This window comes from Camelina sativa, chromosome 15, assembly GCF_000633955.1.
Source record: "Camelina sativa cultivar DH55 chromosome 15, Cs, whole genome shotgun sequence".
NCBI lineage: Eukaryota > Viridiplantae > Streptophyta > Magnoliopsida > Brassicales > Brassicaceae > Camelina > Camelina sativa.
In genome coordinates, this window is record NC_025699.1 from 8,802,821 (window position 1) to 8,815,708 (window position 12,888).

The 12,888-nt window shown below is 37.6% G+C and overlaps 3 protein-coding genes across 3 annotated transcripts; 1 reads left to right on the forward strand and 2 right to left on the reverse strand.

Moving 5' to 3' along the window:
- Positions 2,702–4,417, reverse strand: LOC104748271. Its single transcript, XM_010469942.1, has one exon. It carries the CDS (start codon positions 4,415–4,417, stop codon positions 2,702–2,704), a length of 1,716 nt encoding a protein of 571 aa, XP_010468244.1.
- On the forward strand, positions 5,414–6,556 carry LOC104748272 (putative F-box protein At3g17500). The gene has a single exon (XM_010469943.1). It carries the CDS (start codon positions 5,414–5,416, stop codon positions 6,554–6,556), a length of 1,143 nt encoding a protein of 380 aa, XP_010468245.1.
- LOC104746094 (CBL-interacting serine/threonine-protein kinase 1) lies at positions 6,989–10,912 on the reverse strand. The gene is made up of 12 exons (XM_010467495.1): positions 10,418–10,912; positions 10,254–10,316; positions 9,073–9,144; positions 8,871–8,978; positions 8,705–8,785; positions 8,435–8,614; positions 8,122–8,340; positions 7,925–8,029; positions 7,709–7,825; positions 7,542–7,604; positions 7,361–7,435; positions 6,989–7,252 (listed from the first exon to the last, which is right to left on the reverse strand). The coding sequence occupies exons 1-12, from the start codon at positions 10,625–10,627 to the stop codon at positions 7,190–7,192; spliced, it is 1,356 nt and encodes a 451-aa protein (XP_010465797.1). The 5' UTR covers positions 10,628–10,912; the 3' UTR covers positions 6,989–7,189.

The following is a 12,888-nucleotide window of genomic DNA, read 5'->3' on the forward strand; positions in this document are numbered from 1 at the left end:
CCCCTCAAGCTGGAACATACAAGTTATGAATGCCAAGCTTGTGCCGGAACCGCCAGAAGCCATCTTGTCCAATTGGCTTTGTTAGAATGTCAGCAAGTTGGTAGTGCGTTTGAACATGATGTAGCTGAATGTTTCTTGTGACAACCTCATCTCTGACAAAGTGACAGTCATTTTCAATATGTTTTGTTCTCTCATGAAACACAGGATTAGTTGCTATGTGGATCGCTGATTTACTGTCACACCGCACAATCATCGGTTGATTATGATGCACTCCTAGTGTGCGTAACATGCGTTTAACCCACAAAAGCTCCTGTACCAAATCAGCCATAGCTCTGTATTCAGCCTCCGCGGATGAACGACTCACTGTTTTCTGCTTCTTTGTTCTCCATGAAACCGGAGATGTACCCAGCTGCACAAAGTATCCTGTAACCGACCGCCTGTTCAACGGACATCCTGACCAGTCGGAGTCACACCAACCCGTGAGTTGGAAATCATTATCTGAACGAAGCAAAATACCTTGTCCTGGATCAGACTTTAAGTAGCGTACCACCCTCAAAGCAGCTTGCCAATGGTCTTCCCTTGGTTCTTGCATAAACTGAGCCAGGATATGAACTGAAAAGGCTAAGTCTGGCCGTGTGACTCCCAAATAGATAAGGCGCCCCAACAAACGCCTGTAAGGCTTAGGATTTACCAATAGAGGTGAAGCAGACCTAGCCAACCCGTGACTTTGTTCCAGAGGGAAATCAGCTGGCTTGGCACCCAACAAACCAGTTTCAGAAATTATGTCTAGTGCATACTTTCTTTGACAAAGATAAAAACCAAAACTATTTCTAGCAACCTCAATGCCTAGAAAAAACTTCAATTCACCTAGATCCTTCATATGAAAACAAGAGTCCAAATATTTCTTGAAAGCCTCTGTCGCTTCTTCACAGCTTCCCGTTATTATCAAATCATCCACATAAACTAAAATATGTATTCGAGTCGTACCTTTGCAATACGTAAACAAAGAGTAATCACTAGTAGCTTGATCGAAGCCATATTTCAGTAAGGCTGTAGACAGTTTCGCAAACCAACACCTTGGAGCCTGCTTCAGTCCATAGAGTGATTTGCGCAAACGACACACTTTATTTGGATCTGTTGATTGAAAACCAGGAGGCATTCTCATATACACCTCTTCCTCCAAATCCCCATGAAGGAAGGCGTTGTGGACATCCATTTGGTGAACCTTCCAATTGTTTTTCGAAGCTGTATCCAAAAACAATCGCACTGTTCCCATCCGTGCCACTGGAGAGAAAGTCTCGCCATAATCCTCACCTTCAACTTGTTTGTTGCCCAAAGCCACCAGACGTGCTTTTGTAACGCTCGATTGTGCCATCAGATTGAAATTTGACCTTAAACACCCATTGGCATCCGATTGCCTTTTTACCGGGGGTAGATCTTCTTTGGTCCAAGTTTTGTTGGCCTCCAAAGAGCCATATTCCGAACCAACTGCATTACGCCACTTTTCCTCTTGCATCGCCTGTTTGAATGAACGCGGTTCGATTTCTGAAATCACAGCTGCAACATACGCAGTGTGCTCCGCAGAAAAAGATGTATTGAATCAAAATCGGAAATCGGGTAGACAACCGCTGCATTCACCTCGTGTTCATCTGTTGTTGTCGTGACAGGTTTGACAACAAAGTCCTTAAGGCGAACCGATGGTGTTTTCTTTCGGTGGCCTTTGCCCAGTCGTTCATCAGCAGCCACCAGCTCCGGTTCGCTGAAGACAAGGACCTAGTTGTGTGGTCAATTGCGGGTTCATTAATTGTTAGGGCCAAAATTTGAGGATCAGGCCCAACTGGATTACTTGTTGAACCAGTGTCATTCGGACTGACCTCTAAATTGGGCCTTAGCTGGATCGACGGAATTAATGGATCATCTTCTATTATCCCTTATGAAATTGGTGCCCACAAGGGTTGACCTTCTTCATCGTTATCGACCATAGGCAAAGCTGTTTCAGAATCATATGGAAAAATCGATTCTGTAAACACCACATCACGCGATACCAAAAACTCTGATTTTTCAAGATCAAAGACCCTCCAACCTTTCTTGCCTTGTGGATAACCCATGAACACGCATCGATGGCTTCTTGATTCAAACTTATCTCCTCCAGTAGCTTGATTGTGAGCATAGCAGAGAGAGTCGAACACCTTTAGATACCCATAAGTTGGTGGTTTAGCAAATAAACGTTCATACGGAGTCATATTACCCAGCACGACAGAGGGTGTACGGTTAATTAAATAGCCTGCTGTAAGAACACATTCACCCCAGAACTATATAGGCAAATTGGCTTGAAACCTCAGTGCCCTTGCAACATTGAGGATATGTTTGTGCTTTCTTTCAACCCTGCCATTTTGTTGTGGCGTTCCCACACAGGAAGTTTCATGTAAAACACCGTTAGCTTGAAAGAAACTTGTCAGAAATTCAGAACCATTGTCGCTTCTTATTGTTTTGATACGCTTGTCGAACTGTCTCTCTGTAAGAGCAAAAAAAAATTTCAAACATGTTGGTGCTTCTGTTTTATCTTTTAACAAATGAATCCAAACACCCTTTGAATAGTCATCCACTATTGTCAAGAAGTATCTTGCCCCAGAATGTGATGGTGTCCGATAAGGACCCCAAAGATCAACATGAACCAATTCAAAAACAAAAGATGTTTTATTCATACTGAGTGAAAACAATCTCTAGTCTGCTTTGCGCAGAGACAAACATCACACGCCTTATTCAAGTTTTTAACAGAAACGGAATCAGAAAAACATGGAAGCAAGCCTACAACTGCAGGAGATGGATGCCCCATTCTCTTATGCCACAACTCGAACGATTGACCATCCTTTAGTGTAACTGAGAGAGCAGTCTCCACGGCCTTGCAGAAATGAAAAGTGCCTCCAACTCTCTTACCAGCTCCAATCACCGTCCTCATACTGTGATCCTGAACCACAAGAAATGTGTCAGCCGACTGAACCACACATCTGTTTTCATCCATTAACTGTCCCATAGAGATCAAATCTGTTTTGAAATTTTCCACAAAGTAAACTGATTTCAGAACAAGATCAGGACCAAGCTGTATTGTCCCTTCTTTAAGAGAGACCTGCTCTCGGCCATTAGCCATAATCACCAAAACCGGCGCCATATCACGCACATCAGACAAAATCTCAAACTTTCCTGTTAGATGGTGAGAAGCACCAGTATCCATTATCCAAGACGGTGTAGAAGACTTACCAGTTACTTTCTCTGTTGTGGTGTCCTTCCCAGCATTGAGAATGCTTTTGATTGAACGCCATTGCTGATCAGTGAGACCTGTCACTCCATCACGATCTTGGTCAGTGATGACGTGATTAGCTTGCTCATGTCCTTCCTTGTCAAGATTAGGAACATGCACACGATTGGCATAAGTCATTGAACCTCGACCTTTGCCACTGCTCAGACCTCCTGTGGAACTTGAACCACCACGCCCTCGTCCTTGAATTGTTTGACTCTTAGGCCTATCCCCCCACCATTCGGGATATCCTATGGCAGTATAATAATTTTCTGCAACATGACCATAGTGATTGCAGAGTTTGCACAACATCCCTTTTTCTTTCTCCTTCTCGTCAAGACGAAAACGTGGTTTGGTGTGGACAGCAAAAGAAGTTACCTCAGGTTTCTCCTCCACATGAGCCCTTAGATCTTCCTCCTGACGCACTATGTTGTACACTTCCTCCAAAGACTGGACCGGAACGCGTGCAACAAGACTCGAGCGGACCGCACGATAGTGATCATCAAGACCACACCAGAATTGATGAACCTTGTCCTCCTCTCCGTCATTCTCTTGTGCTGCACCAACATTACACGTGCACAATCCACAAGAACACACTCTTATGGGACGATAGGCTGCAAGACTGTCCCATATGCGATTTAACTTACCAAAGTAAGCTTCAATGGCGAGTCCCCGCTGTTTGCAACAGGCCAGTTCAGATTGGATTTGTTGAATGCGAGCCCCATTCATCACGGCAAATCTCTTTTTCAAGTAGTCCCAAAGGTCTTTGGCTACATCTCTGTGCGAGATCGTTGAGCGCAACATCGGATCGATGCTCATCTTGATCCAAGACACCAATAGAGCTTGAATAGTCCACCAATCTTCCAGATCAGAAGACCCATCTGCCGGTTTTGCAATTGTTCCGTCCAAGAAACCAAACTTCTTGCATGAAGTCAATGCCGTCTTCATTCCACAGGCCCATTCGTCGTAGTTGATACCTTTCAAGAGTGGATGAGAGATCACCGCACCTGAGTTATCGGCTGAGGTCAAGTCATATGGGGAGATGGTTCTTCGCACCTCCACAGTCGCGTTCATTGCTAGAGTCGGGGTCGGAGTCGGGTTCGGGTTTGGATTCGTCAACATCTCTCAAAGTTAACGAGAATTTTGTTTCAAAGAAAATTTTCAGAGCTCTGATACCATGAACATAGATCAATATTGATAAAAACGTTGTTTTTATTATCTGGTGAAGTACATACATATATACATTCGAATAAGCTGTTATCTACGATCTAGGAATATCTCAACCATAACAAGATATAGAATCTACCCTTAAGACTCGGAACTGCTTAATATAAGAAGATAATCTAGCTAAGCAACTGTAAATAATATCTAACTCCAATACTTCTGAATCAGAAATCTAATTATCATACTGTACATAGCTCTATCGGTTGTTAGAGAAGAACAACTTTCAGAGTTACATAAGAGGCTTGATAATCATGAGATGAAGATTTGGGTGAAAACCAATGATAAGATTGATCAGACGACCCAAGACAATGGCCGTGTGTTGTGAAGGTTATATATAAAAGGCATCAATGAGACTAGCGGACACATAGTCGACATTATTGGAGAGCTTAAATATTACAGAGAAATATTTGTTTGAGATTCTCCAAAAACATCACACGGACTATTTATTTTCAACTATGTTCCAAGTTTGGTTCAAATCCCCCAAGCAGTAATATATAATACCTAGGCGCAAAGGAAAAAATATCGAAATTAGTTTGTCAAGAAAAAACAAAAAGCATCTGATCTCTTTTGTTTGTTCTTTTTTTCTTTGTCGTCGTTTTTATCTACTATTGATACGAGTCTTTTTTTTTTTTTTTTTTTTTAAATATATATAAACCTTTCTTTGCATTACCACGGCCGGCTCAAACTCAATATAGACCTTGTGCTATGTGCCTTTTAATTTAGTGTTCTTTAAAAATATGATAGAGACTCTGTTGTAAATAGAGTCTTTGTATAGATAATAAATACTGAAAATTTTGGACCCTAAAATCAAAACCCTAATTGTTTATATATATATATATATATATACCGTATACAGATCTCGAGCCGTCTTTACCAAAGATCAGAAGATAAACAATGATGCTGCCGAATCTTCCCCCGGAATTGGTAGAGGAGATACTCTCTAGAGTTGAGGTGACAACTTTGACTCGGTTAAGATCTACTTGCAAACTATGGAACAGTTTATTCCAAGACAAAGGATTCGTCGTGAAGCAGAAGCACTTAGCGAAACAGTTCGGGGTCCTCATGTTGAAGGACTATAGAGTTTGTCCGATGAGTGTAGGCAATCTCCATGATGAAATTCACAAAAACGTTGCTGCTCCATCTATAGAACTTAAGGAGGGATTTGACCTAAAGGATTCTCGTTCTAAATCATCAGACCAAGTCGATGTATCCGAAATCTTTCAGTGCGAGGGTTTATTATTGTGCACCACCAAGGACCATAGTCTCGTGGCTTGGAACCCTTGTACTGGTCAAACCAGGTGGATCCACCACAGTTTACTTAACAAGAGAAACTCTAAGTTTTTCCTTGGATACGGAAACAACAAGTCTTGCCGTAACTACAAAATCTTGAGGTATTGGGATGACGGCCAGCCATGCAAAAAAGTTACGGAGTATGAAATCTATGACTTTAGCTCTGATTCATGGAGGGTTCTCAATGACGTCACTTGCAACTGTATCCCGCGCCCACGTGGCATGTCTTTGAAGGGAAATACTTATTGTTATGGTTTGTATAAGGAGAACCACGACTATACATTTTTACTCAGCTTTGATTTTACTACAGAGGTATTTAACAAACTCCTTTTTCCATATAAAGTTGCGGTCACTGATCATAAAATTATAGCTCTATCAGTTGTTAGAGAAGAACAACTCTCAATGTTACTTCAGCGTTATGATGCTCCAAAGGTGGATGTATGGGTGACTAATAAGATTGATACTAAAGCAGCGTTGTGGAGCAAATTCATTACGGTAGACATATACAGTTCCGGTTGTTCTATGTTTTCGACTTACGTGAGTTTCTTCGTCGCGGACAAGGAGAAAAAGATGGCCGTGGTTTGTGAGCCAAAGTTCAGAGTTGAGAGAAACAACTTTGTATACATTGTTGGAGAGGACCGTGAATGCATAAAAATCCAATTTGAAGATACAAGGGGTGGTCTTTTCAATCCTTTTGTGAAATCATGTGTGCCATTTATTTTCAATTATGTTCCAAGTTTGGTTTAGTCGATACAGATAAAGACGTAATTTCTACAATCTCCTCTAGGATTTTTTTTTTTTTTAATTTGCGTTTTTGAGTTGTTTTTTTTTTTTTTTTTGTGTGTGTGTGGAGAAAGCCGTTTGATTAATTTAAGAAGAGATGTATCATTTTTATATTTATTTTCATCCCCTGTTACTCTTTGATTACTCGCTTCTTTGTACTACATTCAAGTTTCGACTTTAAAACTGAAATTGTTTCATTAACAAGACGCAAAATGTTGATAGGCCATGAGTGAGAGTAAAGTTAATTGAGACTACTATTAGAAATTTATATATGTGCACCAATGCATCGCGCGCTTTGGGTATTTACAAAAATAAATGAAGAGATCTTCTCGGGATTTTGGCTAATAAGCTAATTTGCCACACCAAAAAAAAGAGCATATACAAAGGTGGTACTACTAGTGAATAAAAAAGCTTTAATTCTTCTTAATGATCTACGCCACGGTTTATACTAGTAACTAATGCAGTTATTTGCACTAATCATTATATAAATCGAGCTCCTTTCATATAAATATATAAAGATAATGAATTATGAACATGGATGGGTGTACCATAAGATAAAAATATTAGAGCTATCTCTTCAGCCGAAAATACCAACACCTATGTTATTATCTCTTGCTCCGGCGAGGATGTGCCCACATCTTTCAATAGTCTCTCGTACAACTGCACCCAAAAAAATTAACATTCAGTTTGCATCTTTGATATGTTTGTTTAGTAGTCAGAAATCCAAACCATTGAATCTTAGTTAAGAAATGTCAACTTGTAGCATACCTGTCTATACAAACATGAATCCCCATAAGATTTTCTTAGCTCAACCACGTTCAGTGACGGCTTTATCTCGAAAACCTATTATGATATGATAACAATTTCTTCCATTAGTCAAACATATTCTCTAAATAGAAGTTTAAAATAGTGAAATAGTATAATATAATGTAACTAGTTGTTAATATACCTCAGCTGTTACTGATAAACCAATTTGACCTATCTGGTTGCTTTCTTCTTGTTTTACTTTTAACTGAAACAAAATGCAGTTCCATGTTAATGATCCTCTGCAGATTTAAATATTCCAAAGTAGCTAAAGAAGAGACAGAACGTGTTGTGTTTCTTTTAAAGACTCACCTTCGCATGTCTCTTTTGTACACTGTATCCCATTTCTGTAACCGTGGTTTCTATTTTCTCCAGTAAATCTTTTGCAGAGCTATTTGAAGTGAATCTTATTCTCCTCTCTGATACATTCTGAGAATACAAAAAAAAAAATACAATTATTATTATTACTATGCATTATCTCAAGCAGAGAGCACTTCTCTGAAACAGAGTAAAAGACTATTTAATTACCTCTTGTTCAAAGAAACCGGACAGGTCAAGAAAGGAAGACATTCCGATTAACTGAAACGCATTGATGATGGTTGGTGAATCACTACCCTTCCCTTCTTCTGATCCCTACACCGTTCAAAAAAAGAAACAGAGAAATGAGCATACTGTACTCGAATCAAATGCAATTGTAACAAAGAGTTGAGGCGACAGATTCTTACGACTTCTTGAACTGAGAAAGCATCATCGTCTGTGTCAACTTCTTCTTCGTCATCATCATCATCGGGAATTGAAGGAATGTACTCGTGTTTGAACCACTCACTGGCTTTAATACCAACGACTGTGATCCTCGTGACTGGATTTGGATCGAGCATTCTCTTAATCATAGTTCTTGCACCTGGTGATAACCATCTTGGTATTGGTGGGTCTCCTTTGCATATCTGAAATTAATATCAAATCTTTTATCAACCTAGTTTCTTCAATATGTGTGTGTCTTGAATTGGAATATGTTTAAGAGATGATGCGGTTTTTTACCTTCTGGTAAAGAACCGCAAGGTTTCTATCGTCAAAAGGAAGGCATCCGGTTAAAATCACATACAAGATTACACCACACGACCATATATCTGATGCTGCACCATCGTAGCCTCTGTTAGCTAAAACCTCAGGCGCAACGTAATTAGGACTACCACAAGTTGTATGCAACAATCCGTCATCCTAAAATGCCAGAAAGAAAATTAGTAAATGGATTCAACAAGTTATATTTTTGCTGTGTTAGGTTTTAAGATCGTGATGTTTTCTAAGTACCCTAAAATGCTGAGGCAGAGCACTGAGGCCAAAATCGGTGATCTTTATATGTCCCTTAGCATCAAGAAGAACATTCTCTAGCTGCAATATAGATTAAAAAAAAAACACATCAGGGCACTAATTCCATAAGGTTTTCATGATTTGAAAGACAGTGAAAAGCACAAACCTTGAGATCCCTGTGGAAAACACCTTTGCTGTGACAGTAGCTGATTCCATCGATCAGCTGCTGAAACATTTTTCTTCCCTCTGTTTCTGTTAGTTTACCGTTGGAGACCTGAGAGTTATGAGTGTGAGTTTAGCTTTAAAATTAAATGACACTTGTTAAAAAAAGAGAAAGCAAAGAGAGAGGTTAGTAGTAGGGGACTTACAATTCTGTCAAACAATTCTCCTCCAGTGACAAGTTCCATGACCATATTAATTTTCGTTTTGCTAGCCAATACCTGCATGATGACCATAAGGAAGCGACCATTAGCTTGACAAGAAGATTAAAATTGGAGTTGCATTCATATCCATAGATTGACTAAGGATATTAAAATTGGAGTTGCATTCATACAAGAAACAGACAAATAAAAAGGTAAGCACAACATGACAGAGTTAGTCACGGCCTCAAACTTAGAAAAAAAGTGGACCACGCACGAATACGTGTATCGAATATGTGAAATCCACAATGTAGGTTAGGTTGCTTAACCAAAAAGTCAAGACTAATCATCTCGTGTAACAAGGCAAAGCAATTGAAAAATAACTACACGTCAACAATAAACCCCAAAGATACAGCAATAATCAGGGAGCAACAATCATGTGGAGTATAGAATACAACTTAAAAATTAAAAATTAAACTATAAATAAGATCAAAGTGGGTCCATATGATAAAAAGTTTAAAAAGGTACTAAGATTAAGCAATAATGATAAATGATTCAGCGACAACTCCTGCATTTTTCACGATTAAGGACCCACCCTTGGATTGAATGGAATAGGTCAGATTTGTGTTACCGGCCATCCAAGCCATGAAGCCACCATATCAATAATGCAATAGTTTAAAGGAACTTATTTTTTAAAAAATATATACTCCACAAAAATTGTGGCTAATTGGGAAACGTGAAAAACAAGGTTAACGAACATGTGTTTGGGTACGAAAACGAAGACCCAAAAGTTTAGTACAATTTTTCATAAAGGGACTTGTTATAGGATATTCTCAAACAGTACTCAAAGAAATACCAANAAAAAAAAAAAAAAAAAAAAAGCAACAAACGTATTTTATCCAAGATTTTAGACGGTTTTTTAATCCTCGTCAGCAAGATTTGATAGATAAAAAGAAACTAAAAGTAGTTTACTATATTTTAATCTCAAACATGTAAAATACTTTCTGTCATATTATTCAGGTAAGTACTAAAAATGAAACAGAACCTACACCGCAAGCAAACAAAAAAACACAAAGCAATAATAATCCAAAAAAAACATTGTAATACTTTTCTACTAGTCATCATCACGCGATAAAAACCTATCATTCGGTAAAAAAAAGATTAAAAATGGGATAAGCGAGCGAGCGCACCTCGTGTAATCGAACAATGTTGGGATGTTTTAGCATTTTCAGAGTCCGGATCTCTCTCTTTATCTGTTCACAAAATTAAAAAATTGGATCCGTCAAACTCGGAGGAAATAAAAAAAAAAAATTAGAAAATGGTAAACGAAAAAAACGCAAGAATAGGGAGGAACCTGTAAAGAGAAGTTGAGATCGGAGATACGAGACTTGTCGATGATTTTAACGGCGAAAAAATGACCGGAAACGGTATCTTTAGCGAATTTAACTTTACCGAAATTACCCTCGCCGAGCGTCCTCCCTAGCTCGTATTTCCCAAGACGCATTCCCTTTCTCACCTCCTCCTTCACCTTCTTCTCCTCCTTTATCTCTTCTCTTCTCACCATCCAATACCACTCGCTTTTTAATATGTATTTAGAAAAATTAAATCAAATCGATTCTTGAATCTCCTGTTGACTTATTTCTGTTATGGTATATGGATATATAAGGCTCTCTAGCTCTCTGTGCTGTGCAGGAAGGAAGGAGATATATATATAAGAAAACAAAGTTTATGTAATATTCGAAGAGACGACGACGAAGGAAGAAGAAGAAGAGAAGAAAGTGCCGGTTGAAATTGAAGAGAGGACGCTACTTCTCTTTTATTGCTTCCTCTCTTCTTTTTTAATATTTTCACTTTTTTCTTTTTTAATTCCTCCTTTTATAATAATATATTTATCTCTCCCTTTTTTTTTTTTTGGTTTCTTTTTTATCGTCTTGTTCTGTTAGCCAGATTTTTATTGGATAACAACAATAAACATATTTAATACCAAATAATATAAATCTAACAAACTGTAAAGATTTAATATTATCGAAATATCTTTTTTAATAACGTACTTTTGGAGATGAATTATTATTGGTCAAATATAAACTCCTATCAAATTGAAATATGTCTCAGTTCATTATAAGGATTCCCCTTTTTTCTGTTTTTGATTAAAATTATACGTATAATATACGCAAGATCGAGTATATTGATTTGTCAGAATAATATGTTTTAGATAGGATGTATTTGCGGATTTTTTATGTGTGAGTTTTATGTGTTTGTACTTGTAACCATCCATAGGCCCACTTCATTTTGTTGCATTTGTTTCATGTTGATTTTTTTTTAATTATTAATTATTATATATATATATATAAAAGAATTACAAGAACTTTGGTTTAAGTCGGAAAGAAATGCTATAAACAAAAAAAAAATTCGTACTTTTATAGATCACTCACCCGTCCGATGTGCGGCTTTAAAATTTTATAAATTGAATTTAATTTAACAAAAATATATAAAAATTTGTTGTAGTATTTATAAATTTTATTTTTGTTATAATACGCTGATTTATATTTATTTACAAATTTTTTATGTATGTTACTGTTAAAAGTGTACTTTTTTACATCGAAATATACTTTATGTTATAAATATATTCTTTATCACCACCTAGAAAATGTCTATATAAACACATTAAGCCAACTATTTTACTTTTACTTCTGCATAGTTTTTTAATTACTAAAATTATTGGCTCAAAAAACATTTTGAATAAAAAACATATTACATAATATACTAATTAATAATGTATCATCCCAATAATGTATGACCACCATGGAGAAACCTCGGCTCCATCTTCATCCCTTATGGAAAGAAACTGAGAGAACCTTGGCTCCGCCTTCCTCTTTTGGAGAGATAATCTTGCGTCCAACCTCCTCTACCTTTTTCCCTTGGAGAGATAACCTTGTGTCCAACCTTCTCTACCAAAGAGAGAACCTCAGCTCTGCCCTCCTCCTGTGTGGAGAGAATATGTTCATGTCTTTTTGCTCTCTTAAAATGGCTTGCTCCGACAACCTATGAAAGTTAAAACCTTTTTCTAACGTCACAAAATCTTATGATAGTAACTAATGTTAAATTTTTAATGGATTCATGGAAGTGTCTTTGACACACCATGATGTAGCCTTTGTCTCTGTAATGCCTCAACCGCCACTTTGCTTAGTGAGCCCATATCTACTCTCAATCCATGGGTCCGCCTTCCTAAGTGGGCCCTACACCTATTTTTGGCCCGTGGACCCACCCATATTCAATGATCGGTTTGTTATGTATGAGAGGCTTTAAAAACTTGTTTACCGACCCTACAAATCAACAAATGATATTTTCCTGTGTTTTGTCCTCACTCGCACAGTTTCGACAATCACTTACAGAAAGGTCACCCATCATGAAGTTCTCTCAAGACCCTTGACCAAAAAAATAAGAGTATTTTGGTGATATATGTGACTATATCAATTATTTTAAACTTTTCCGCAAACCAGAGTGTCCCAATCTTTGAGCTCCTATGGATCTATCAACAACGATTTATATTTTTCTAATCTATCTATCTATGTTTGTTGTAAGCTTGTGTTTGATTAGCCTATTTTATCTATCCATTAGGTTGATGAGCTTCTACTCATTATCTCCCTCTAGGATTGAATGAATAATGGTAACAATTATGTTTGAAAAAAAAAAAAAACAAAAGATTTATGACCAACCAATCAAGGTTGAGAAATTAGAAAAAAATTAATTTGATAATTAAAAAAATAATAGAAAATTATAAGCATTGTAATATACGAATTCCAAATAATTCAAAGATGAAAATAA

Excerpts from the sequence above, each read along its gene's own strand:
- LOC104748271 (XM_010469942.1), bottom strand. The coding sequence starts at position 4,417 with ATGTTGACGAATCCAAACCCGAACCCGACTCCGACCCCGACTCTAGCA.
- LOC104748272 (XM_010469943.1), top strand. The coding sequence starts at position 5,414 with ATGATGCTGCCGAATCTTCCCCCGGAATTGGTAGAGGAGATACTCTCT.
- LOC104746094 (XM_010467495.1), bottom strand. The coding sequence starts at position 10,627 with ATGGTGAGAAGAGAAGAGATAAAGGAGGAGAAGAAGGTGAAGGAGGAG. Across the intron at positions 8,615-8,704 it reads CTCTGCCTCAGCATTTTAGG|GATGACGGATTGTTGCATAC; the intron begins GTACTTAGAAAA and ends CTGGCATTTTAG. Across the intron at positions 7,826-7,924 it reads CCGGTTTCTTTGAACAAGAG|AATGTATCAGAGAGGAGAAT; the intron begins GTAATTAAATAG and ends TTGTATTCTCAG.